Source organism: Ambystoma mexicanum, chromosome 11, assembly GCF_040938575.1.
Source record: "Ambystoma mexicanum isolate Mex_15411 chromosome 11, UKY_AmexF1_1, whole genome shotgun sequence".
NCBI lineage: Eukaryota > Metazoa > Chordata > Amphibia > Caudata > Ambystomatidae > Ambystoma > Ambystoma mexicanum.
Window position 1 is genome coordinate 182,791,225 of NC_090934.1, and position 24,336 is coordinate 182,815,560.

The window sequence follows — 24,336 nt, forward strand, 5'->3', positions numbered from 1 at the left end:
ACCGCCTCATCCTTACCAGGTCTCCTCTCCCAGCCCTGCCAGCACATACCTGTCTGGATCCATGACCCTGGAGAGAAGGACAGTCTTCAAGCAGGGCGCATCATCTCAGGGTCACTACGTGGTCAGCCAAGTGAAGAGTAGGGCCCAGTGCCCTCTTTAGGCCTCTGGCATCTCTGGATCAGGGAGGACAGGCTGGTCAGCAAGCAGGAAGGCACCAAGCCACTCAAGCTGGATTGCAAAAACATATTTTATTATTCTCAGGAGACAGCAGACAGCATACAGCTGAAAACCCAACAGCAACTCTGAGCCCTCTCTTAACTTCAGTACCTTACATACTGTTTCAAGGATGACGTAATTTAATAATGTATGTAATAAAACATTCTGATTCGCTCTGGCAACTAAAGACAACCTCTTCTCCAGTCCAGGGCTGGTTGCTAGGCTGCCACTCATCAGTTCCACAAAACAAGTCTGGACATATCTCACTTAGCTTAGCACAGAGCAGTGAACTTTCTATGAACTGCTATGAAAGAATTATTTATTTATATCAGCATGACTTGCAAGATTCCACCATCTTAGAATCTGCCTGACCATGTCTCATTCTAATGCCCGGTTATTTAAAAATGGTTGCCCAATCTTCTTTTTTAAGTAAAACAACTTTTTTGCTCAGATTCAAGCCTAGATTTTTGGTACCTATAATAAAGGTATGCTACCCAACATGCCCTCCGCTGCGTGTGGCATTCTGACCCTAAAAATACATGTCCTGAAATGTGCTTGTTTGGCCTAACAGGCGCTATAATTCTGATTTTTACAACACTGGAACTATTGATCAGCTTGACAAGTTATCTGCATTCAGTATGAGGAGGTTGGGGTCTAGCCCTTTAGCACCTCCTATACAGTTGAATAGAATGTTGCTCCAAAATCCAAAAGAAAACGAGTTGATACCTTAATTGGGCTAAGAAAGTAATTAATGTGCTTATTTGCGAGCTTTCGTGGAATTCCTCTACTTCCTCAGGCAAGGGTGGGATACTTGTCTGCGTACCTGATTTGTATTTTTGCTCAGAGAGGCATGTATTAGATGATTAACTCCCCCAGAGATTGCAGTCTTCAAGATTTAACTGGCACACTGTGTAAAGTGGGGCAAGGTTCAGTGGAACTGAAGAGCAGGGAAAGGAAACACATCCCAACCAGTTACAGTGCTCTTAGGAAGGCAGGAGGGGGTGGGCTAGTATCAATCATAGTAGGTGCAGTCTGGTTGAAGTTCAGTATGACAGGCCAGTCCCTTTGCAAGATCAGTGGTAGCACAATCATCAACATATCAGGCTTGTGCCTCTAGATAGCTGCTGAAAGAGGGGCTACGCAACCAGTTATGTGTTAGGCCTGTGACTCATGGAGCCCAGTGTGGCAACCTTGTGTCAAATACCATATCGGGATTGTGTTGCATCTATTTTTTCTTTCCCTGCTCTTCAGTTCCACTGACCCTTTCCCCACTTAATGCAGTGTATCATTTAGATCTTGAAGACAGCAATGTGAGGGGTTGTTCAACATCTAATACATGCGTCTCTGACCAAAAGACTATAACTCAGGTACACAGACAGGCACAGATGACAGGGTATTTCCAGGAGGGGGCATGCAAGGTGTAATGCTGTAATGTTTTTCAAAGGCTTCATTCCGTCCCTGCCTGAGGAAGTGGAGGAATTCCACAAAAGCTTTCAAATGAGCAAAATAAATGACTTTGTTAGCCTAATCAAGGTATCAGCTTGTTCTTTCATATACATCTTTAAACATTTACACACGTGTATATTGATAGCAATGTGGATTCAGCTGCGACCAGGTACAAGTACCACTCTATTTGTGAGAGACATGTTTTCCGGTTAGTTACTGTAGTCTACAAAAGGGTGCGGGGACTCGAATCTTCACTAATGGTCATTACCACATGCTTTATTTACCCATAAATTGAAATATAATGCATGTGAAAATTGACAAGGTTGCAAATTAAGCATTCATGTAAGTATCTTACTCATTGCAGATTGCACACCCCTAATTCAATACCGTTGTGAATCTGCTTCACTTTGTACTAAAAGACTATTTTGTGACTTTTGTGTAGAGGAGGTGTCACTTTCTGTCTTCAGACACCTTTACAAGGAATGGTCGAATTGGCACAGGGTTGGGTCCTGTGAGCAGTAACGCCACGTCAAGGCTTCGACCCAGTTACTGTCCATTCATACATCAGTCATATCACAGGCACAGAGGAATTCATTCACTCTTCATGCTTGGGCCGTGTGAGCAGTAATGCCCTGTCAAGCCTTTAACCATGCAACTGTCCATTCGTACAACAGCCATGGTTCCATGGTATTTTGCCGACGGTAATTACTTTGAAAGATCACTTTGAATGTATTTGTTTTTTAATTTGAGGGCTTCCCCACAAGCCTCTCCTTCCCCGACACTAGTACCCCTACCCCCTCCCCAGCACTTTTAAACACATAATCTACAAACCTCTACATAATTCGAAGTGTTTTCTAAATAATTACTTCAAAGTAATTACTGTCAGAAACAAAACATTGGATGCCAACAGCCATATCACAGGCACTCGGGAATACACTCACGTTTGAGCCCTGCCAGGTGTGATGCCACGTCAAGGCTTCACCCTTGTTATTGCCCATTTACATACCAGTCATACAACAGGCACTCGGGTATACACACCCCCTTCGGCCCTGTGAGCTGTATTGACAGCCCCGTTACTGCCTACTCGCCAACCAGCCATATCACAGGCACTCAGGAATGCACTCACGCTTCATGGTTGAGCCCTGTGAGCAGTAATGCCTTGTCAAAGCATCAGCCTTGCCTGGCCATTCAGACAACAGTCATAACGCAGGCTTTCAGGAATTAACTCACGCTTCACTTTCTCCTCACATTCCTAGTAACATTCTAGCATTCTATAGGCCTCTTGCGGGCGGAAGGATTGACAGTGGCCACTGGCACAGTATCTATTTTCAGACATTCACCGCAGCCATTTTATCACCTCCTTCCAGCCATTTCAGGACTGCTTCAGCGCACTCCTCTTCTGGCAGACACAAGCACTTCTCAAACACACATAGGTAAGAAGTGTTTCTGGATCAGGCGTGAATCGTCAATAATGCTTTCGTGTTTTTATTTTTCTATGCGCGGGGCACCATTGGAATGTGTGCTGTATTCAACAATGCATCCCGCACACAGAAGCAGCAGTGCTTCGCGAAGAAAATGAGAAAAATATGATGTTGCAGTCGTGCACACACATCTACACACACCAGTGTGAAGTTTCGAGATGGCTCACACAAGAGTACGCGCGCGCGCTCACACACACACACACGCGCACACAGACGTCATTCTGAAGGTAAAACATGGATCCACTGTTTTCTCTTTCCATGCACGCGTAGAAACCCGTGATGTTTAGAATACGCAACGATTGCAGTGGCCTTCGGATATGAATGCGCAAATATGATTTCACTGCACATGCATAATGTGGCATTTTACTTCGCATATGCACACTTGCGCGGTGTGAATTTATGCACACAGTACTTAACCTTCCATGTGCGTGCTTGAAGGGGGGGTTGTTTCATTTTCCACATGCACATGTATGCATGACAGTGAACTTCATAAATATTGTATACCCAGTGTTTCGTCCCGAATGGATGTATTTTACACCCGTGTTTTTCTCTCCTTTTCACTCGCGCGTTTTTTTCTTTCACAACGCCCTGTGTGATATGATCCTCGTTTTCACACGCATCATTAAGCGGGTCCCACTTGTAGCGCATTATGATTAGGGAATACCTACAGTGTTTGCTCAATATAGTAGCTTTGTAGGTACACAAGTACTCTTTTTGTGTGCAAAACTGTGTACGCATTTTGCGCAAACCAAGGCCAGTACACCCTTTCATTTCCATCAGGATATACTCGTACGTCCTAATTTCCATAGGAAAGCATCAAGGTTCCGGCAGTGAAAGGGTTAAAATACAAATCACTTACACTTGTGTGAACTGCAGAGGTCCAGCGGTCATTCACTCAACATGTCATGGACAAATGGACAATCACAGAACTGCAGCTGCCACAGATTAAACATGTTGTCATTCCAACTTTGACCAGGGGTGGGATGGTCACTTGGGAAACAGTGAGGTTCCCAGAGAGGCTGGTTCCTCTGGCAGTGACGTTTCTGAGGCAGGAGGACTGGTTTCTCTAGCCTCAGTGGTCTTTTACATGTTTGCCAATAGGCCAGCCCACCCCTGGCTTCCCTCTCTGAACTACTGCTATCACTAACAACTTTTAACATATGCATCCAAAATGCTGGCAATGCTGAAATAATGCATGACTTACCTCGGAGGCTGCTCACTTACCTGACCCTGAGTCTAACATCCTAGATACTGGAGTCTGCAGTGCAGGAGCAGTGTTGCAGTGTTGGCCCAGGCCAGGCTTGCATCGTGTCTACCTAGGCTTGAGTTTCTGGGCAGTGGGAAAACTATGAAACAGCATCAGCCAAAGAGTGCAAACTCGGAGCACACAGAGAGGATCACGCCTTGCAGGGCGACGCCACAATAATGGGGGTTGGCGCTATGAGGGGACACCGGAAACACTCATCCCATGTTGACGTGTTTTCAGAAATAGTGCTGTAAATGTCCCTGTGACAGTTTGTCAAGTGTCACACAGACCGATAATCATTCATTATAATTCAAAATGAACGATCTAAAGTGATTTAAAATGCCCTAAAAGTCTTTGAAAGTGTACCCCTGGGCAATTCTTTTGTGTATGTTTATGGTTCAGTTTGGGTGCTGCTGTTATAGATCCAGTGTGTTCCAACACATGCGAAAACAGCCTCGCTGATGTAGGGGTGTGGAGTACCCAGATGCAAGGGTCACTCACAAATCTACACTCATCTCATTTAAAGAGGACTTTTCACATATTTTGTTAAAAATGTAAAGATGATTTTGCCTGGTTTTACTCTTCAGTTTTGCACTACGCTTTGTAAATGTTTACATTGGTGGATTCCTGCATCCAATTAGCATTTTATTAAAAATGACCGAGAGAGAGAGAGAGAGATAGAGAGGGGTGGAGGCCCTGGAAATAATTACTGGGGACCAAAAGAGGCCCTGGAAATAAAGTTCAAAGGGGCCCCATGTGACACATTTTCAGCAAGCCCAATGCTTTTCCTATGAGAAAAATAGGAAATACCACACAAAAGAGGCCCAGGGTGCAGAGGCCCACCGGGAAAACTCCAGAGTTCCCTACAGGCCAGTCCATCCCTGGAGGTGTGTGTGTGTGTGTGTGTGTATATAGTGGGTGAAAATAGCTGGCCTTGATGTTGGTAGGCTCTTTATTGGGGAGCCATTGTGCAGTGAATGGCTATGCTACTCAGAAATGGAGATGCAGCGTGCAGGACAAGAGGGCACTTGATATGATACGCTATCAACAGGGGTTCAGGCCTGAGGGTCGTAGACTATGGTAGACACATGCATCCTCGCAGGACGGTCCGCCACCTCCACTGCAGGAAGGCTTGTGAAACAGCACACATTATACTGCAAGGAAAGAGGCAAAAAGCAGATCAGTGCAGCCCCTCCACAACGCACAACTGAGGTATGTTTAAAGAGGCAGCATTTTGCTAACAAGAGTTTTAAAAAAAAAATGTTGTTCGGGTTTCACAATTAACAGTAAATAAAATACAATACAAAGGATTAAATATAAAAAGAGCTTAACATTTCCTCGACAAAAGTTTAAAAACTTCAACATTGTACTTACATAAGTCATTAATAAAACACGCATCTACGCATGACAGAACAAAATTCATAGCATCTGAGACTTGCCTGATGTTATTAGCTTTAAAGTGGTTTTTCCACCTTAGTCGTCTCAGGTCCACCAATTTTGGGCAAATAAATAAACATGAGTTAAGTCCTCCGTAGTCCCACAACCAGACGCACAGAGCTTTGAGTTAAACAGCCACTTCATCCGCGCCGTCAGAGGCAAGACATTCAGCCGGATCATCGCAATGATGCGTCTTTGTGTCGATGAGCGGATAGCACTCAAAGGAAATGTTCATGGTAGGTCTGACGGGCCCTCCTCAAATGCCCCAACAAGCTTAACTTGTCCATACTATTTGTTGTAAGGACAAGGTTTCTCCTTCTGGCTTTCTTGGATAGTCGTTTAGAAATGATGCCACTCCTCAGCTCATCAAAACCAATTTCCCACTTTTTGCACAGGATGGAGCCACCCTTACACCAGGCATACATGGCAAACGGCTCTGCCTTCGCTAGTTCTTCTCTTGCATTCAAGACATTGGGATTCAGCAATGGATCAGAATGTAGTCTACAGAAATATTGTGAAAACCTTGATTCAGCCTGTACGCCTATGTTAGAAAACCCCAATCTCTAATGCAAGGGGATTTCCCAGATTGCTGGGCATCGCACCTAACAGCTTTCTTAGACAGATACAAAGTATATGGTCCAAGGAGGTACACCTCACACTTCTCCACATCTCACTTCCATATGATATGGCAGAATAGATCTTAGCCTCAAGGGCCTGAATGCATTTATCAAAGCAAAATGCGCCAAATTCTTTGTAAAATGACCTGAGCCCACCTAGACTAATGCTTAGTTGGTTTTCCACCATTACTAGATGTGCAGACCACTCGCAGTTGCTTGCGAACGTAACACCCAAATAGCAATATGAATCCTCCACATTTAGAATCGCCTCGTCTATAGACCAATAATATTTCTTTTCTTTTTTAGAACCAAACACAACAATCTTGGTTTTCTTTAGATTTAATTTTAGACCGTTGATTTTAAAATAGTTAGATGCATAGGCCAGGCTGCAGGCCAGCCCCTTAGGGGTCAGATCTAGTAATACTGCATCATCTGCATAGAGTAGAAAAGGGTATAGCACTCCATTCAAACTTGGTGGAAAAGAGCCCATCAGACACGAAGGCGGTATAAAATCAGATCAAAAGATAATAAACAAAAGCAGAGCCAGCGGGCAGCCTTGACGCACTCCTTTATTCGTAGAAAACTCACTTGCGGACCCTGTTACAAGGGTAACCGGGATCTAGGGCGTGTCCCCCTTAAGCCTGTTTCAACATGCTTGTGTTGACTGATTTCCCCAAACCTTCTACCACACTTCACCTCAAGTGGAAGAGAGTGACAGAAGGGCGCTACACAGGACCACTGACATAATAAGATATTAAGATGCCATTACATTATGCTAGCCTACAACCCCCATCCGCCATAGCCAGTATAGTCAATGGTGAGGGATCATGGGAACTGTCGACCAAAACATCTGCTGCAGGCTACCTACCCATGCTCTAGGACCTACTGAGCCTTCCAATTGTCCCTGGTGAGTTCACCTCTAAGCACTATTTTTTGTAAACAACATCAAGAGATTTCTAGTTATGTCAGGATTAGACAAGCTTTTACTACTCAGTTCCTCTATCCTCAATTTCTTGCTTCATATTTTTCTGTTTTGCCTTCCACTCACCCTATTTTTAAAGCTGTCGAGAGTGGTGAAGTGGTCCAGGTCAGGAGCTTTCTGATACACTATCTCCACGTGCCTCTTCCTTGTCCCAGTACTTACCTTTCAGTATGTCCTTGCTCACAGGAACTCCTTTTCAACCTGACTTTATCAGACCCCTCTGCTCCCAGGAGGTATAACCTCCCACTTACCCAAAACAGCAGTTCTTTTGTTCCTACCAGAACTTCTGAATCCTCTCCATAGTGGGGTGTGTCAGATGGCCAACTGGATTGGTTGTCTCCTGCTCCTGCTTCTGGGCCTGGCGCTGGGGGGCTCTGTGCTCTGCCCTGGATCTCAGGTGAGTGTGGATGCTGGGGAGAGGGGGGCAGTTGTGGGGCTCCAGCCCCCTCCCCGTCCATTGCCCGGCTTCGGGTGTTATCTGGCTGGGCCACCAACACTGCTGCAGTGCGGCGGCCCGGCCTGTGTTGTACCCGCTGGCTTGAGCCTCTGTTGTGTCGGCTCCTTGTTGCTGGTTGTTCCGGCTAGCATTTGTCTGCTGGGGCGAAGAGACCCCTAAGGCGCAGGCTCTTCCTGTTTGCCAGTGTCGGACCTGCACCTTCCTGCTGATTCTCAGCTGTGGTTGCCAGGCTGCTGCAGGCATGGAGCTTCCTTGTTGCAGGACTCCCGCATCGCCCTGACAACGCTTCGTTGTCTGCTGGGAGGGGCTTGGGGCACAGACACGTTGGCCACTGCCCTTTGTAGCTCTGCACTGCCTTCCCCCTTTGCCAATGTTTGTGGGGTTCTGGCGGCCTGAGACTCCTTGGATTGGTGGGTTATGCCCCTCGGGACCCCTCTGTAGAGGGGGTCGACGTGCTGGATGTCAGTGCAAGTATCGCTGTGGTGAAGGAAGTGCAGCCTGGCTTTCCCAATCAAAGTGGAGCCAGGCACTGCAGTGTTTGCGCACAGTGGCTGTGTGATCTCTGTTGTGGTGCCGGCTCCTTTTTGGAAGAGTTCAAGGTTTTCTGGTGGGTCATGGTCCTCGGCTGTGAGTTTGCTACATGGTCATTCCCCTGATGTTTCCCATTGCCTAAGGGGCTATGTGTGCACATTATGGGTCGGGTGAAGGATCCATAGGGAGGACCATTTTGGTGGCTGTCGGTAGAGCTGGGGCTATGATTGCAGGAATGGTCAGCCTACACTGGGTGCGCACCTACCTCCAGCTTGCTCGTTGAGTTCCTTAGTGCTGGGTTAAGAATGTGCTCCGACTCAATATGATGGTGTTGCTGGAGGAGGTTGCCCTACGGTATCTTCCTCTTTGGTGATGCCTGATGGGGCTTTATGGGCTAATGTTGCGGGGCGCTTGCAGGCCTTGGCGGCTTGGTGGCCAGTGTAGCTATGTCTCTGGGGCACACCATATGCAGATAACAAACAGAAATTCTAAAAAGATATTGATGACTTTTACATATGGCAGATCTATATGGGGTTTCTGTGGTTTCTGCTTCCTTCTGCCTGGGGGAGACATTTGGCTAAGTTGCTTCATGTGGTGGTGGCTTCTTCTTCTGCCTCCCGGTCTGTGAAACATAGGAGATTTTCTGCCCAGTGTCCTGGTGTTTCCAGGGGTGTTTCAGGGCTCTTTTTGTGGAGTTTCTGTCCCACCGAGCTGCTGGTCTTGGTATTTCATGGCCTACTACCATTTCTTCTTTTTCTTCCTACACTTCTGCTGCGGCTGTCCCCTCTATCCAGGGAAGTCCGTTGCTGGGTGGCCTTGTGCTCTGCCCTCAAGGACCTTCTTCGCTAGTGGCACGTTGTTCCGGTGGCATCAGGCCAAGGTGTCTGTCTCTGTTGATGTTTATTTCTGGTGCCCAGGACAGTCGGGGTTCTCTCCTTTTGCCTCTTCCTCAACCTTCGGTTCCTGAATGCCTTGGTTTGGACCCAGCTCTTTGTAGTGATGACCCTGCAGTTGGTCATCCTGGCACAGTTGCAGGGGGGCTTGGTTGGTTTCTCTCGAACTGCAGGTCGCTTATTGCCATATCCCCGTCTTCTGGTGTCATCTTCGTTTCCTGCGGTTCTCGTGGGGCAGGTTCTCTTCTGGTTCCGGGTTCAGCCCTTCAGTCTCGAGTTTGCCACGCAGGTCGTCGCAAGGCTGTTGGCTCCCCTGGTGGCGTCTTTGCACCTGATCGTTATTTCAGAGTCCCCCTTCTTCGATGTTTGGTTGATCCGGACCGGGTCCCGGCTCCGGATAATGGCACTTCTTCGTCTTGTCTGTCGTGCCCTGGTCCGGTGGATCTTTGTGTTTGATCTTCCGAGGTCTCCTGTCTCCATCTCAGGATCTTCGATTGCTCAGTGCCCAGTTCTGCATCCAGGAGGGATTGGTTCGGTTCCTGGTGGTCGGGTCTACCAGCTCCTGTGGCTCCTGTTTTTTCTCTTGCTCAGGACTTAAGACTTCAGCCAGGGTTCATTTGTGTCCCCAAGGTCTCGTGGGTTCCTGTTCTTTGTGGTTCCCTGGGCACGACTGCTCTTGAGACTGTTGGTGCGTCGCCTGCTGTCACATTGGCCCCCGGCATCCCTTTGTTCCAACTCTTTGTTCCTGATCGCCTCCACCCTCAGGGCATCTCTTCGCTGGTGGTAGGTCTGGTCCCATCTCTGGGGGTGGGGGTTATCCTTGTCCCAGGCCTTGATGGTGTGTCCTGAATTGGGAGGTGACTCTTCTGGCATTGTGTAATCTGGAGTAGGGGGGCTTCTTTGGCCTTGGGGAGGTCCTCCAATTGGTAGGTGTTGGCTGCCAATGTGCGGGCCCTGGAGGTCTTTTCTGCCTTCAACTCAGGGGGGAATGTTATTGTTGGGGCGGATGGTACTGCTCCTCTGGCTTGTATCCAGCGTGGCCAGTGCTGGCCTTGTCTGGCCTGGGTCTGGCCTTTTTTGTCGTGGCCTGATTGGAGGCTCTCCTGGTCTCGTTGGGGCTGTCCATGTCCGGGGTGGGCGATGTGCCTGTGGTCCATCTCAGCTGTATGTTTCCAGTCTCAGATATGTTTCCCCTTCACTCTGTGGTTTTTCTGGTGGTGTGCTAGTGATTCGGCCTCTCTGGTCGGTCCTCTTTGCCTCCCCCTGCAACGCTTGGCTTACCCGGTGTTGTTCATGGTCTCTGTCACCAGGGGGCTGGGGGTCGGGGAATGGTTCCTCTTCCTTAGCTCTGCCACCAGGGCTTCTTTGTGCCTTTCCTCCAATCCCCCTGATTACTTCGGTCCTCAGTAGGTTCAGGGTTTCCCCGGGGGTGTTTGTGATGTTCACCCATTTCTGGCCTTGTAGGGAATGGTTCCTGTGTCTTCTGGAGTTGCAGCTGGCTCCTCTGTGGTTGTTGCCCAGTTTTCCGTCTCCCTTGTGGGTGGATGCCCCCCTCTCTTCTCTCATCTATTGGGGGGGTCTAGAACATGAGTGGAGGGGTCTGCAGGTGTTAGGCGTCTCGCCGCTGTGGCTGGGCGGTCAAAGGGCTTGTCAGTCCTCTACGCTTATGTCTTCTGAACAGCATTTTGTGGCTTCTCCATGAAGGGGCTGAGATGGGGTTGGCTGTCCCTACTGTCCATTCTCAGTGGGTGGCCATTCTGCTTTCCTGGTCCCCTCCAGCTCAGAGGGAAGTTCTGGTCTTGTGGCTTTTGGAATGGGTGGCGGACTCTCGCCTTTTGGTCCCGGTTGCGGATCCCCCTTCGGACCTTCCGTGGCTGTCGGGCTGCAGTGGTTGACGCTGCCGCTACCTTTGGTTGTAGTTACTTCAGCTCGGCATCTGGGGGTAATTGTGACCCTCCTGTGTCGGCCTCTGTTTCTGGTGGTCATGGGGGTGGCTCTGGTCCTGCAGTGGGTCCCTTCCTTTATGCCTATGGTCTCCTTGCGGTTCCGTATGTGTCTAGTAGTGGTCCTTCTGGCTTTCTTTCCTGCTCCGTCCTCTCCTGAGGTGGTGGATTGGCTTCACTTGGATGTTGGATGGTTGAGCGGTGGTCTTGCACTTCTTTTCTGGATAGTGTCCTTTCGTCTCCCTGTTCATCTTTGATCACCTTTGGGGTGGTAGGTGTGGCCGCAGGGATTCCTCTCCTCCTTTCAGCTGGTGGATTGCGTCCTTGTTTTTCCTGCCATCTGAGTTTGAGTGCCTCTGCCCGGCGTGGTGGTCCACTAGGGGATGGCCACCTCCTGGGCTAACTTGCAAGGGGTGCCCTTATTGGTCTTTTGTCAGGCGGCCGCCTGGCTTCTCATAACTCTTTCGTTTGTATTTCCAACTCAACCTAGTGGGGCCCCAATATGCTTCCTTTGGTGTGGGGGTTCTGGGGGCTGTTTCTGGTTGGTGTGGTGGCAGGGGCCTGGTTGTTCCTGCTTGTTTTTTTCTGTTCCTGGAATTGATTGGTTTTGACTTGATTTCTCTTGACTCGTGTCTTTTGTGGTGTGCATGGGCATCCTTCCTGTTTCTGCTTTGGTACGACTCAAAGGTGAGTACTGGGACGAGGAAGGGGGAAGTGGAGGTAAAGCTCAAAAGACTTACCAGTAATCTACATTACTCCTAGTTGTTCTCTTCCACGTCCCAGTACAACTACCCTTCACTCTCACCCGTGGGTGGAAGTTGCCCATGACTTGGCTTTGGATTTATTGCTGTGGGTTGGGTAAGCGGGAGGTTATACCTCCTGGGAGGGGAGGTGCCTGATGAGGTTAGATTGAAAAAGGAGTTCCTGTGAGCATGGACACACTCAAAGGTAACTACTGGGAAGAGGAAGAGGTGGACTAGGAGTAATGAAGATTGTTGGTAAGTAATCCGAGGAAATGGGGGACAACTGAGAAAAGGCCTCAGATGTCATCACTGAGCCCCAATGTGCTCACACAGAATAATTTAACATGGCAGTCTAGTGGCTCCAGGTCTGGCTTCCCATTCAGCAACACTTTGCTTTCTGGGACTTGTGGTTCTGTTTTCCCTTTCATAAGTATTGACTTACAAGTTCCAGCATGCAATGTGCTGTTGGCTAAAATTCCAGGATTGGCTGAATGGGTCTCACATGACTTGATTTCCCTGGCCCGCTATGGTTACAGCATTTCACGCCCCGTTTGATCTTCTGGACACAGTTCTCGGTGAGGGGGTGGCAATCCCAGGATGTTGGCTCATTTTCTGACTCGAATGAGGTACCCCTCAGTATATGATTAGCAGGCACACTTAACCATTACTGATTCCCCAGCCCCAATAAATCCTTAGACATGGCAATTGGAGTCGGCCGGGTGAGGGAGTATGTGAGTCATCAACTCCTCATATGGAAAAAGGCAGATTTCACCCTTAGTTCTACGAAAGTAGTTCTTATAGCTACCCTGGTGTGGGCTAACCACCATAAATGGCTACTTCTCATCTTGTCCTATCTCAGCCACGAGTGGCTTATCTAGTCCTGTTTTTTCTTTGCATTCTGCAACTTCTAGTTTGACAAGCAGAACAGGAAAAGCACAACGACAACTACCAGGATGCAACGAATAACAGGAATAATCTCTTCTGGAACACATTGTGTATAGGCACATTATACAAACCCAATAAATAAATAAAATAATCTGATTTGAGGCATCTCCAGAGTTCTGAATCTGACACACATGCAGAGAGGAAAGTGGTGAGGGCCTGGCAAGTGTTCTTATATCATTCGTGACACCGCCAGCTAGTCCTGGCTTTTTAATTTACATGCTGTTGCGTCCCAGAATGTATAATCCCATGCTGCTGTAACTAGCTGCATGTCCCAGAATGCAAGGTGCTGTTGGCTGAAAAGGTTACCTGGAGTCAAAAGGCTCCTGGGTTTTCATTGTGTCATAATTTGCATTCTGGGAGTTGTGGTCTTGACTCGCTGCAATTGAATTGAATGGACTCAAGTAAAACTCAAGTAAAAGCAAAGCCCCAGGGTGTTTCTCATGAACCAGAGTCATCTGGAAACCTTATACACGGCCTAACTCGTAAGCTACGGACACACACAGAGCAGAGCGACATTTTAGCGCATTGTTCCTCACCTTACTGCGGCAGTTTTCCTCTGCGGTGTCGCAAAGTCTGGAGTCGCAGAAGATGAACACTTTATTCTGATCCACAAATCTGAACATCCCGAGCTGAAACTTCACCTGAGCGGACATTCCATTCTCTGTCACCCAGGTGTCAATTCCCTGGTCGGCCGCGTGCCTGCAAGAAACAGAGGCCCCGATCAGAGGCTTCCAGACGCACTCACAGCCCCAACATGCAAGTGAATAGGTAATGTGGGCACAGGGTTCCTGTCTCCGCACATTCCCTCCTAGGAATGCACCTCCCAGCCCTACATTCCAAACTATGCACTGCAGCCCAACACCGACATTACACAAGTATTGCAATATGAACAAACTCTGGTTTAATTCGCGTGTCCTTAAAGGACTGAAAACTCATAAGAACATGCAGCAAAGTAGACAATAACGTTGCAAAAAATAATCAACTTCATTATCCAACGCTTATGCCCATTGGGTAAAACTCTCAGATGTTGCTTCTGCAAAAGTATCCATTGCTGTTGCATAATATATTTATTTAAGTAATTTTGCTATTGAAAGTATATTTATATGTTTGTTTTATTGAATTGATAAAGGGCTATCACCGAAGTGCTGTATAAGATGATAAGCAGTACAATACCAATAGTAGAGAAAATTACAACCGAGGTAACATTTTATTGCAGTGATAGAGAAAGAAAGTGTTGCTTAAGGTGTAAGCGAAAGATAGAATAGGAAGAAGACCATCTACCAGAAAGAGGCAACTTGGCCCAGGGCTTAAGTGCCAGAAGGGAAAGGGCCGGAAACAAGACTGGGCACAAGGGGGTTTAGGAACTGTAAGAAGGAATTAGATTTAGCGGGCAGAGCACAAGATGTTCTGTAGAGTGGGCCAAGAGAAGAAAGCAGGGAGTCCTTTCACCAAAATGCCAGGGGTAGCGGAAGTGACATCACACGACCCTCGACCTCTGATGGCATCACAGGAAGCGATGTCATTTGACACCACCCCAAAGTGACATCACGAGAAGCGATGGAACGCGATCTTTCACACCTTGACAAAACAGGAAGTGGCATCACATAGCATTGTTGAATTCACTACGAAAAATATGGTTATGATATCACCATAATGTTATATACATGTCAAACAAGAATGGATCGCCATATGTATCATTAAGATCACTGTGTACAGGCCCATATTACTAAATTACTGTGAAGGCAAGCAGACGTCCAAGGTCAAATGATAATGATGTGTTATTATAAAGCACTTACGCGCTAGCGCTTTATATAGAATAAATATACACCCAGCCTGTGTTCGTACTCATTTATCGACCTCAGAAGGATGAAAGGCTGAGTTGAGGTCTTTAAGAACAGACTAAGGGCCTCATCACGAGTTTGACCTGAGCCCTTAAATGCGGCAGTAACGGTATTACTGCCGCATTTAAGGGCTGGCCAAATCACAAGTTGGGCGGAAAATGTCATTTTTACCTCCAGCTTTTAGCTGGAGGTAAAAATTACCATTTTGGGCCGTTTTCGGCAGTGTTACAGCCGCCGTAGGACCCAATGAGGAATTGGGGATTTACTGCCCCCCCACAACTCGTGATCCACCGGACCGAGTTGCGGTTGCTCTATTAGCGTTGGTCGGTCTCCCCGCGGTATTACCGCTGCCATACCACCCGACTCATGATGAGGTCCCAAATCAGTTACTCACCCACTGAAATGTGCCCAAAATCCCTTTAATGAGTCTAGCAATTATTGTATAGAATTCCAGAAAGACACATTATTTGTTATTCCTATTCTTTCTTATTTAGGGTCACCGCCCAAGGTGTCACACTTGTGGAACCCCCTTTGTTTTTAAGAAGCTTGAAAAAGAAATCCAGCCACTCCAGACACAAGGATCCACAAATGGAGCTGGATGCAGCCCAGGAGCTTATATTTAAAAACAAACCCCACCCCCTTTTTTAGGGGTAGCAAGGGAGCCCATAGGGGTAGCACGGGAGACATCAGGGGTCTCAGTTGCGAGTCCTGGCGACCCCCAAATGACGTCCCTTGAAGAAAGATGGCGGGAAAGCCATGAATGCAATTAGAAACAATGCAAAGACAATTAAAAAGATGACGAGAATCAAAGTGCTGCCAAATAAGAGAAAGAGATCGAATCATAAGGGAAAGACAAAAGAGCACACAAACAGAAGATTTACAGAGCGCGATTGATGCGATGCAAGTTTATAGACAGAAAGGCCTATCAAGGGAGCTGAACACAATAGGCAATACGAGAGGAAATCAAAGAGGAAATGGATTTTGGGAGAAAGGGACAGGTTTTTACGAATATGATAAAGGTGGAAACGACAGAATCAGGGCATTATTAGAGATATGAAGACCGAAGGAAAGTGAAGGATCAAAAGTAACGCCAAGATTGTGTGCAGATGAAGAGGGGGGAGGATTTAAATGAAGGAAAGGGGAAGGAGAAGGAATGGAAGACGCAGGGATTAATAAAACTTCAGGAGGAAATAGAAAGATCTGAGACTCGTCAGCATAGAAATGACATGAAAGATTAAAGGGAAACATGGCAGCAGGCAATGGAATAATATAAAGGGTATAACTAGAGTCAGTGGCGTATAATGCAGCCACTAAAAACCTTAACATTGTTTTGATCAGTTTTACTTTACCGAAACGCCTGTCAACAATCAGCAGCGGAAACCAAGATCCTCATGGTGACACCCACTTTTGCAAACAACTAACATTGAATTATTTCTGAATATGTTGCAAGAAACAACACATTTTCACAATCCACAGGAGATAATTGTCGGCTCAGTCAATGCTGCTAGAAAACAGAAAGCAATGACTGAGGCTTTATGTTTTGTTGCATACACTGCAAGCTGAAGCCCTTTTAGGGACTCTCACTTTTGGCAGATGAGGCGCATTGAGAATACATTGTTTGTCCACGATCACACGCTTTGGTAAAGCAATGAAGCTGGGATTTGATGCCAATCTCCAATTTAGGCACTTGGCCACATATGCTTCCTGCTTTATTTGTCACAGATATGTGTTAATGGGCACCTAAAAATTCCCTCTGGGTCTTACAACAGCACTATGGAGGCATTAAGACAAACACATCGCAGTAGGTGGGTATTTGGTAAGAATCCCGCTCACCCGTGCTCTGGAATACTGGTAATTTTGGTTGTGACTTGACCTAAATTGTCAAGCAATAAATGAGGAGTCTTGTCACTTGTTTCTAGTGTATAACAGTGATTTATTGCACACTTAAAGCCGACACATTTTTATACCAGACATGGGTCTTTTTCAAGGCGTGTGTGTTATACGTGTTATTGTTGTTGTGGGTGTGAGCTCTTGAGCAAGGACTCTTGTTGAGTATCCTGGCAGGCCTGGGGGTCCTCTGCACAAAGATGAACGATCACAGCGATCTTTCGATATCTGGTACATCGTAGTAGGGTCACCTGTTTGTAGTAATTATTTCACAGTGTGAAACTTGTTATGCATCCCGCTAACTACCAGTCACCGAACAAACATTTGCATTTCTTAAGGGACATCCAACTAACAATAGCCTGTCTCAATTGTCTGCCCACTGTTGTGTTTGAGCAATCTAATGTTAATTGTTTCCCCTTTTAAATGATCTGCAGAAACAAAAAAGCATTTTAAACCAGACCATTTGCCACCATGTGTTTTTTTCTTTGTACTTGAAATGCAACATAAAAAACAGGCACAAATGGAGACCTTCTGTCTCGCTTAGCCCCCATTAAGAAACAGCACTGGTCCCTTCTGCCATCGATGTTGTTGTGGAAAAAACGCAGCAATACCTCTGCTAGTCTGTGAAGCTAAGGGTCTCTTTACCTAATCCCATTGCACATTCTAGTGGAGTGGTGAACTTCTTACCTTAGCAAGCCACCACTTCCCTTTGCATTTGGAAAATGCTCATCCAAGTCTGTTTTTTTCTTTGCATTCTGGGACTAGTGGTTTTGCTTTTATCATAAATAACCCAGGCCTACAAGTCCCTGAAAGCCAAAGAATTGGATGAGAAACCCCCAAATGGAATGGGAAATGTCAGCATGTATGTGTTGGGGCATTAGTGACTTACAGGCATACGTGACTACCTGAAGGCTTTTAAAGAGTCTTTTTACTGTTTATATTCAGAACCCCTTAATTGAAGGGAAAGCCTCTTCTCTTAAGGTGCTGGATCGCAGCCAGAACAGAGGCACTCACATAGGTACTGATTCCAAGGTGCATATTAAAATAGGAAAGTGTTCTTCCATGAAGGAAGAACACTTTTCTTAAAAACACTGTAGTATGTCAAAGTGAAAATGTGGTGGCCTAGCATCAAGGCCTTAACTTTTGCATGTGCACGATTAGCTGCGTGACAACAGCCTTAGCAACCACCAGGAAGCCACAGGGAGGGGATTCTCCTTTGAAAAGCCCTGATTTTGCACATCCAAATAAAGGAGTTAATACAGCACCGAAACTCTACTATACACTTTTCCCTTTATATAAACAGCACTTTTCTAGTTTACTGAAAGCTTAAGAAAACGTTATTTAATGTGGCAGTCTTTCTAGAAATCCTTGCAGTGGCACTGGTGCACATGTTGCTATCAAAAGGATAGATTTTAGCAGCTTTTGCTGCTGGAAAACATAGCATCTCCCCTCCAATTCTTCTCTGAGAATGGCAGTGCCGGAAACTGGATAGGTGAATGTCTGCTTTCCTCACTACTTTCATCACAAGCTCTGAATCGGGCACTGAGTTGAGGTTAGAGAAACATGGCTCGTATTATGAATGTCCTCTCAACCCCTTTCTGTGGTATTCAATCATGTTTGCTACCATATGTCGGGTCCTCTAATAGTTTTTGAATGCCATATACCTCAAAGGGCCTAGTAGTCACCTGATATAGAGCTGACACCAGCCACACCATGTAAAATACCAGAGCGATGCAATCTAGCAACTCTGAACAAAAAGCACTTGGGGGCCTTCTCATGTACTTAAAGGGGCGGATGCCAAGCGGGAACCTAAAATAGCTCCCTCCCCTTGTGGGAGGAGGAAACCTCCAAATCTGACCTATGTGTTTCCACTTCAGATACCAACTTAGAGTTCCCCTACCCACATCTCACCTGCCACACTTTGTCATTCGCCCCAATGTTCTATATACACCTGTTGGTACATTTTGATGCTACTCATTTCTTTAATAAAACAGGTCTATTCTGCTTAATCCAATAGAACGTTACCATATAGATTTTGTTTTACTGCACAAATAATAGACAGCATGCATCAATAACTGATATGAAAGGGTAACTGTGGGAATATTCTAGGGTGTGTATGACAGGAGTGAGCGAGAAATGGGTTCGGATCTGCTGTTCAATCCTAGAGTTCCACAAGTGGGCATCCTTTTAGTTCTTCAAGAACCTGAGACTGGTGCTCTACACGATCAAATCAAACCATGCCAGAATACAGCACTGTTGATTTGATTCGGGGCCTTGCTGTCATGTTATCCACCGATAACCCAAACAATGTGTTGAGAGGGAGGTTATGAATTAATCTTAACGGTAGGCAGTGAATAAGTCGGAAACATTATGTCCAAAGACATAATGTCGAAAAAAAAAATGTTTAATTTTTTTTCTCCAATTTGTCATTGTTTATTTTACATGTTTTTTTTTTGCTTTCGTGCATTTAAAAAAAAGGGGGTGGGTTGGGGGCAGAAACCCCCCATTTCGAACAGAACATTTTAAAAAAAGGACATTGGAAGAAAAAATATTCGGACATTTTTTTTCGACATTTTGACTTTCAACATTTTGTGATTCGACTTTATCACTATAAACCAATCTTAGCCACCAGGCAGAAGGGGCTATGCCATATGCAAATCAGTGTTGGTCCTGCCACCAGTGTGAGCAGTCCAGACCAAACTACTAGGCCACATCCCCTCTCCAGGGAAATGCAAGCAACTCAGACATGTTTCAGCTTTGTTGGGGCTGATCAGTTAGGTGCAGTTTGGTTCCCTGTGGTGCAGTGGGCAGGGACCCACATCTGGCCATACCTTCTCTGACTTAGGGAGACAAACTAAAACCCCAAAATGTGAATCGGGAAAGTTATGAATTCATTTTAGCCATTCCTCTGAACAACCTTGTACACCATTGTTTTTTAGTCCTTTAACATCAATGCAGAAAGGGATCAGCCTTATGCAAACCTGTATTGGTCCTGCCACCAATGGGAGCAGTCCAGCCAGAACAGCTATGCCATGCCCCTTCTGCGCAGAAACACAAGCAACCGCAAACCTGTTTCTGCCTTGTTGGGCCTGATCTGTGAGCTGCAGCTTGGATCCCTATGTCTTTATCCCTCTACACCCTGGCACAGCTCCACTACCAGTTTTGCGTCTTACCCATTCGTGATGAGCTCCAAACTGTTGGGAAGGCTGGGGTCGCCGGTTGGATTCGAAAAGCAATGCTCTGTCCGTAGAGAGAACCTCGGCATGTCAACGAAGGCTGTACTGATCCCCACGTAGAGAGGAGACGCAGAATTCAGAGGCACGAATGGGCTGCTTGAAAAATGTGTTTGGAGGTCCAAAGGCGGCGTGGTGGTAAAGCCGAGGTCACTGAGTCCTGACGAGCTGGACGGGAAAGCAAGGCGGTGTTAAAACGAGGAAATATACCAACATTCCATACCGCGTCATGTCTATTCATCGGTTTCCATTTTTTTGCTGCGTCTTTTCATAGGAGGCCAACTTGAAGCAGAAAAATGGAGGGTGTGGATGGCCGCCTATATTATTACAAAAATGAAAATGCTAAACATCAAAATAAAGCATGAAGTAAATACTCAGTAAAAAGACGCACAATGAAAAGACCACTGATGAACAGTGCCTAATCTTTAGGTGTAGGACCAAGTACCCCATTTCCTCGCAGACCCATTTGATTGGGGCACGTTTGGTCGTATGATTTTTACCACATTTTTCTGGAATGCAGATGGCAGGTAGGTTTAGGTATTTAGAAAGGAGGGGGGATGCGCTGGTGTCGCAGAGGTTCTCTCCCCGCATTTTTTGCAGTGAAATGTGGTTCAAAAGAAATTCGACCAAATGGGGCACAAGCACATTTCTGTGAGGAAACCTCATAGATCGCTAACATGAGACCGCCTCCCTGACTTGCTATACCAGGGGTCTGCAAACTGTGGCCCTCCAGATGTTTTGGACTACAACTCCCGTTATCTTGCACTATTCACTATGCTGGTTGGGGCTGATGGGAATTGTAGTACAAGGCATGTGCAGAGCCAAAGGTTGCAGCCCTCTGTCCTATACCTAGATGTGGACCTTTCAACTTGCAATCACTTCCCAGAGCATACTTCCTATTATCTAGGCATCCATTTTGTTATATGGCTTCACAGTTCCCTATAGGGTAACCAGGAACCCTTACACATATGTCTACTTGCACTTCCACCCTATGGGGTTTCATTTGAACACTGAAGATCAACATATTCTTCACAGCACTAAGTGTACAACCATCAGACCAGTTCATATCATGCCTACTTATTTTGCTCGTCTTGTTTACTGCCCTTAGGTCCATTTCCATCCCCTACTTTGATCTGTTTAGTTTGACTGACCTACTTACTAGCAAACCTTCACAATACCTTTTTCATAAAAAAATGTTGTACTGGCATCTGGCTATGATCAATTCTGCCGTCACCTTCAACCGTCTATAGATGTAAACCTATGCGGGAGAGTTCAATTTACCAGGACACACAGAACAGGAAAACAGCTTTCAGGCACACTTCCTACCTCCAGCTGAGGTTTCCCTAATTGCTTACGGAAGAAAGATACACTCTGCAAACACTGGATTTAGGGATAATGGCTAAACTGACATTTCTTCTGAGGGAAGACACAGCCTAGCACAGCTATGATATGCCAATACACAAGTGTTTCAAGGCGCGATACCTTTTCAAGGTACTCATTTTTGTGCACAGGGTGGCTAAAATTGAGTATATTTTAAAGTCCTGTTACTCCGCTACATACAGACCCTGTTTTAGATTAAACGTATGGGACTTGGTTAGGGAAAATCTGTGATACAGATCCTTGAGACTGCTTTGTGGATCATTATCTGCGGACTGTAGCAGAGTGCCCACTGATATTTAACACTTGGGGAACTCTCTGTCTCTCTTCCTCTCCTATTTCAGTCTTGCATTACGTCCTTTTTTCTGTCTATACCGCTTCTCTCATCAGTCCTCTTCTATAGTCCTTGAACCGTCATGGTGCCCTCAAGAGACTCACACAGGTATATGACCAGTCAGGAACTCTCCTAGTAGGCTCTCCACAAAGGCTCAAGCCATACTCATTTTCATAAAGAAGCATGGGAAGAACCCCTCTCAGCTCTTACAAGGAAGGGGGCCTGGTACTTGATAATGAGGAGCACCGCTGTCACAGGATATTGTATGGACTGCTTACTTATTTCCTCAGGAGTCCAGACTAGAGGAACATTGACCTGACCCAAGAGAACTCAGGTGCAGTAAAGGACACACCAGGCTCAGGGAGTAGGTGGACATGGATTATGCTCAGGAGAGTCCAGAGACCAAGGAGGATACACCAGACTCACTAGAATCTCAAACAGGGGGATACCAGAATGTAGTCATGACAGTCTACATCCAGGGAAGGATACATCGAACTTAGGGGAGACCAGATTCTGAAGAGGATATATATAGGCTGAGTGTAGCCCATCGGCAAATGAGAATAAACCCGGACTATCAAGGGAAAGAAACTTGAGGGAATCCTGTCTAATAGAAAAATAGCACAAACTCTGGGGAGCCCAGATTCAGGGGAGGAGGACAGATCAGATTCTGAAGAGTCCAGACCTATTGGACATACATCACACTCAGGAGAGATCAGGCAGAAGCAAACACGAGTCTGGGGAGTCAATACTTGAGAGAGGATAAGGCATGCAGGCCTCAAGAACAACAAACATGCGTTTAGCCAATCAAGAATTAAAGAGAGATAGTTCCTGCTTTAAGAGTTCAGGACTGGAGGAACATAGACCAAACTCATAAGAGTCCAGATTTGGAAGCACGTACACCAGCGTAGATCCCAGACTGGGTGAGTCGAGATAAGACTCTGGCGAGGTCCACATTGTGAGAAGATAGATCCGACTTGTAGTCCAGATTCAGGGAAGGACAGACCACTCAAGTTAGCCTGGATGCAGATGGGGATAGACTAGCGTAAAAAGAGCCTAGAGCAGAGGGAATGATAAACTAGGCATGTGGAGGACATAGACCAGAGGAATTTATGGATGCAGAAGAGAAGATTTCTGGGAGGTGGATGGTACTCAAAGGTGCACCAGTAAGTGGAAAGACACCAACGACTTCAGGTAGTCAAGTCCGACTCCTAAGAGGCAAGGCCAGGAGACCATAGACCAGCATACACTTTGGCTGGATTATTTCTTCAAGGGGGACAGTATCTAGGATGGTTCATTCATTTTCAAGTTTTGCCAAAAGAATCGTGGGTGGGGAATTGTAACAGATACTCTGTTGATGGGGTCCCTTTTACATTGGGGTTGTGTTGCACTGTTTCTGACAGAATATGGGTACATGCACTATCAGATCCAAGTCTTTGAACCAAATTCTACAGCACAGGAGTGGTAGAGAACATTGTCATCCTTCAAGTCAAATCCCCCACTGATAAAGCATATGTGTTAAACAGAGTCACCCTTGAGAGTCATGGTGATCCATCCAGGCAGTGGATACATACAAAGGTCCAGACTGAGGATAGCTTGAGAAGCAAATCATTTCAAGCTGTGGTTTTGAGCTAATTATCAGCAATGAGGACTAGCGATGGGCCAGAACTTTAAGGAAGCACATAACCACAAACAAAGGAATCTCTTCATCAGTGGTCCTGGTGTACTAGGATGCCTGCTGGATGGACAGGTCATGTCATTCACAAGGTCTTGAGGACCAAGGCTGTCATCTGGTAGGACATCTATTTTAACATTCACCAAGCCTCTTTACCTCGGCTGTCCACGGGGTAGACAGCTCCTTTATCATTCACCAAGCATCATGGCTCACACTGCCACAAGCCGGACAACACTTGTATCATTCACCATGCGTCATGAGCCGGGCTGGCCAATGGCTAGGTAGTTCTTTTATCATTCACAAGGCTGCATGATGTAGGTTGCACGCAGGTTAAACAGCTGCTTGCTTAGCAACTCTCATCATTCACTATGGCTCGGAACCCAGGCGGCCTGCTGGTTGGACACCACTTTTGGCCTTCTCTTGGTCTCATGACCCAGGCTGTCCTCATGTTGGACTGCTCTTTTGCGGTTACTAGCTATGATGGCCCAGGCTCATCAGGGGTCATCTAAATCACTGATGATCTTCTAGTTCTTATGCCATTTGGACATGCTTTTTGCAATCACTGACATTGCAAAAACAAGGGTGATAACGTGCTGGTTCTGGATCATTGATAAGCCAGGCAGATCACCAGCTGGTTCTTGATAACTGTTAAGCCATGACTAGCTGGTTCTCGACCATTACTAAGCCGGGTTAATCTCCAATTATTGATATGCGGGGCCCCCAGCTAGATGTTTTTTTTACCACTTGCAATGATGATGTAGACTGTCCACAATTTGGAATGATCTTTCTGAATCCCAGGCACTGAGGATCAGATTGCTCCCTTGCTGGACTGCTCCTTGCACAGATAATTCAGCTGGAATTGATTTACAATCTACCTGCTGTCATGCACAGAGAGAAAGTTCTATTCCCGCGTAGAAACGGTTCTACGTGATTTCGCCAACCTATTTTTGGTTGTGGTACTTTTCATCGCCGGATTTTACATCGCCAGAAACCCTGTTTTTGTTTTTTGTTATTCTTTTTATTTTTATTTTATTATTTTTTATTCCACCCCCAGA

At 46.3% G+C, this 24,336-nt stretch overlaps 1 protein-coding gene across 2 annotated transcripts in view; it reads right to left on the reverse strand.

The window, feature by feature from the left end:
• Positions 1-2,214: 2,214 nt before the first annotated feature.
• Positions 2,215-24,336, reverse strand: part of LOC138503198 (uromodulin-like) — a 40,148-nt gene continuing 18,026 nt past the window's right edge. The window contains exons 7-9 of one of the 2 annotated variants that reach the window (XM_069622753.1): positions 19,839-20,066; positions 13,474-13,636; positions 2,215-5,543 (exon numbers count right to left, since the gene is read on the reverse strand). In XM_069622753.1, coding sequence (XP_069478854.1) covers positions 5,445-5,543; positions 13,474-13,636; positions 19,839-20,066 — 490 coding nt within the window. In that variant the 3' untranslated portion in view covers positions 2,215-5,444. Of the gene's footprint in view, positions 5,544-13,473; positions 13,637-16,716; positions 16,917-19,838; positions 20,067-24,336 lie in introns of those variants that run through there. The other variant, XM_069622754.1, reaches the window with a different exon arrangement.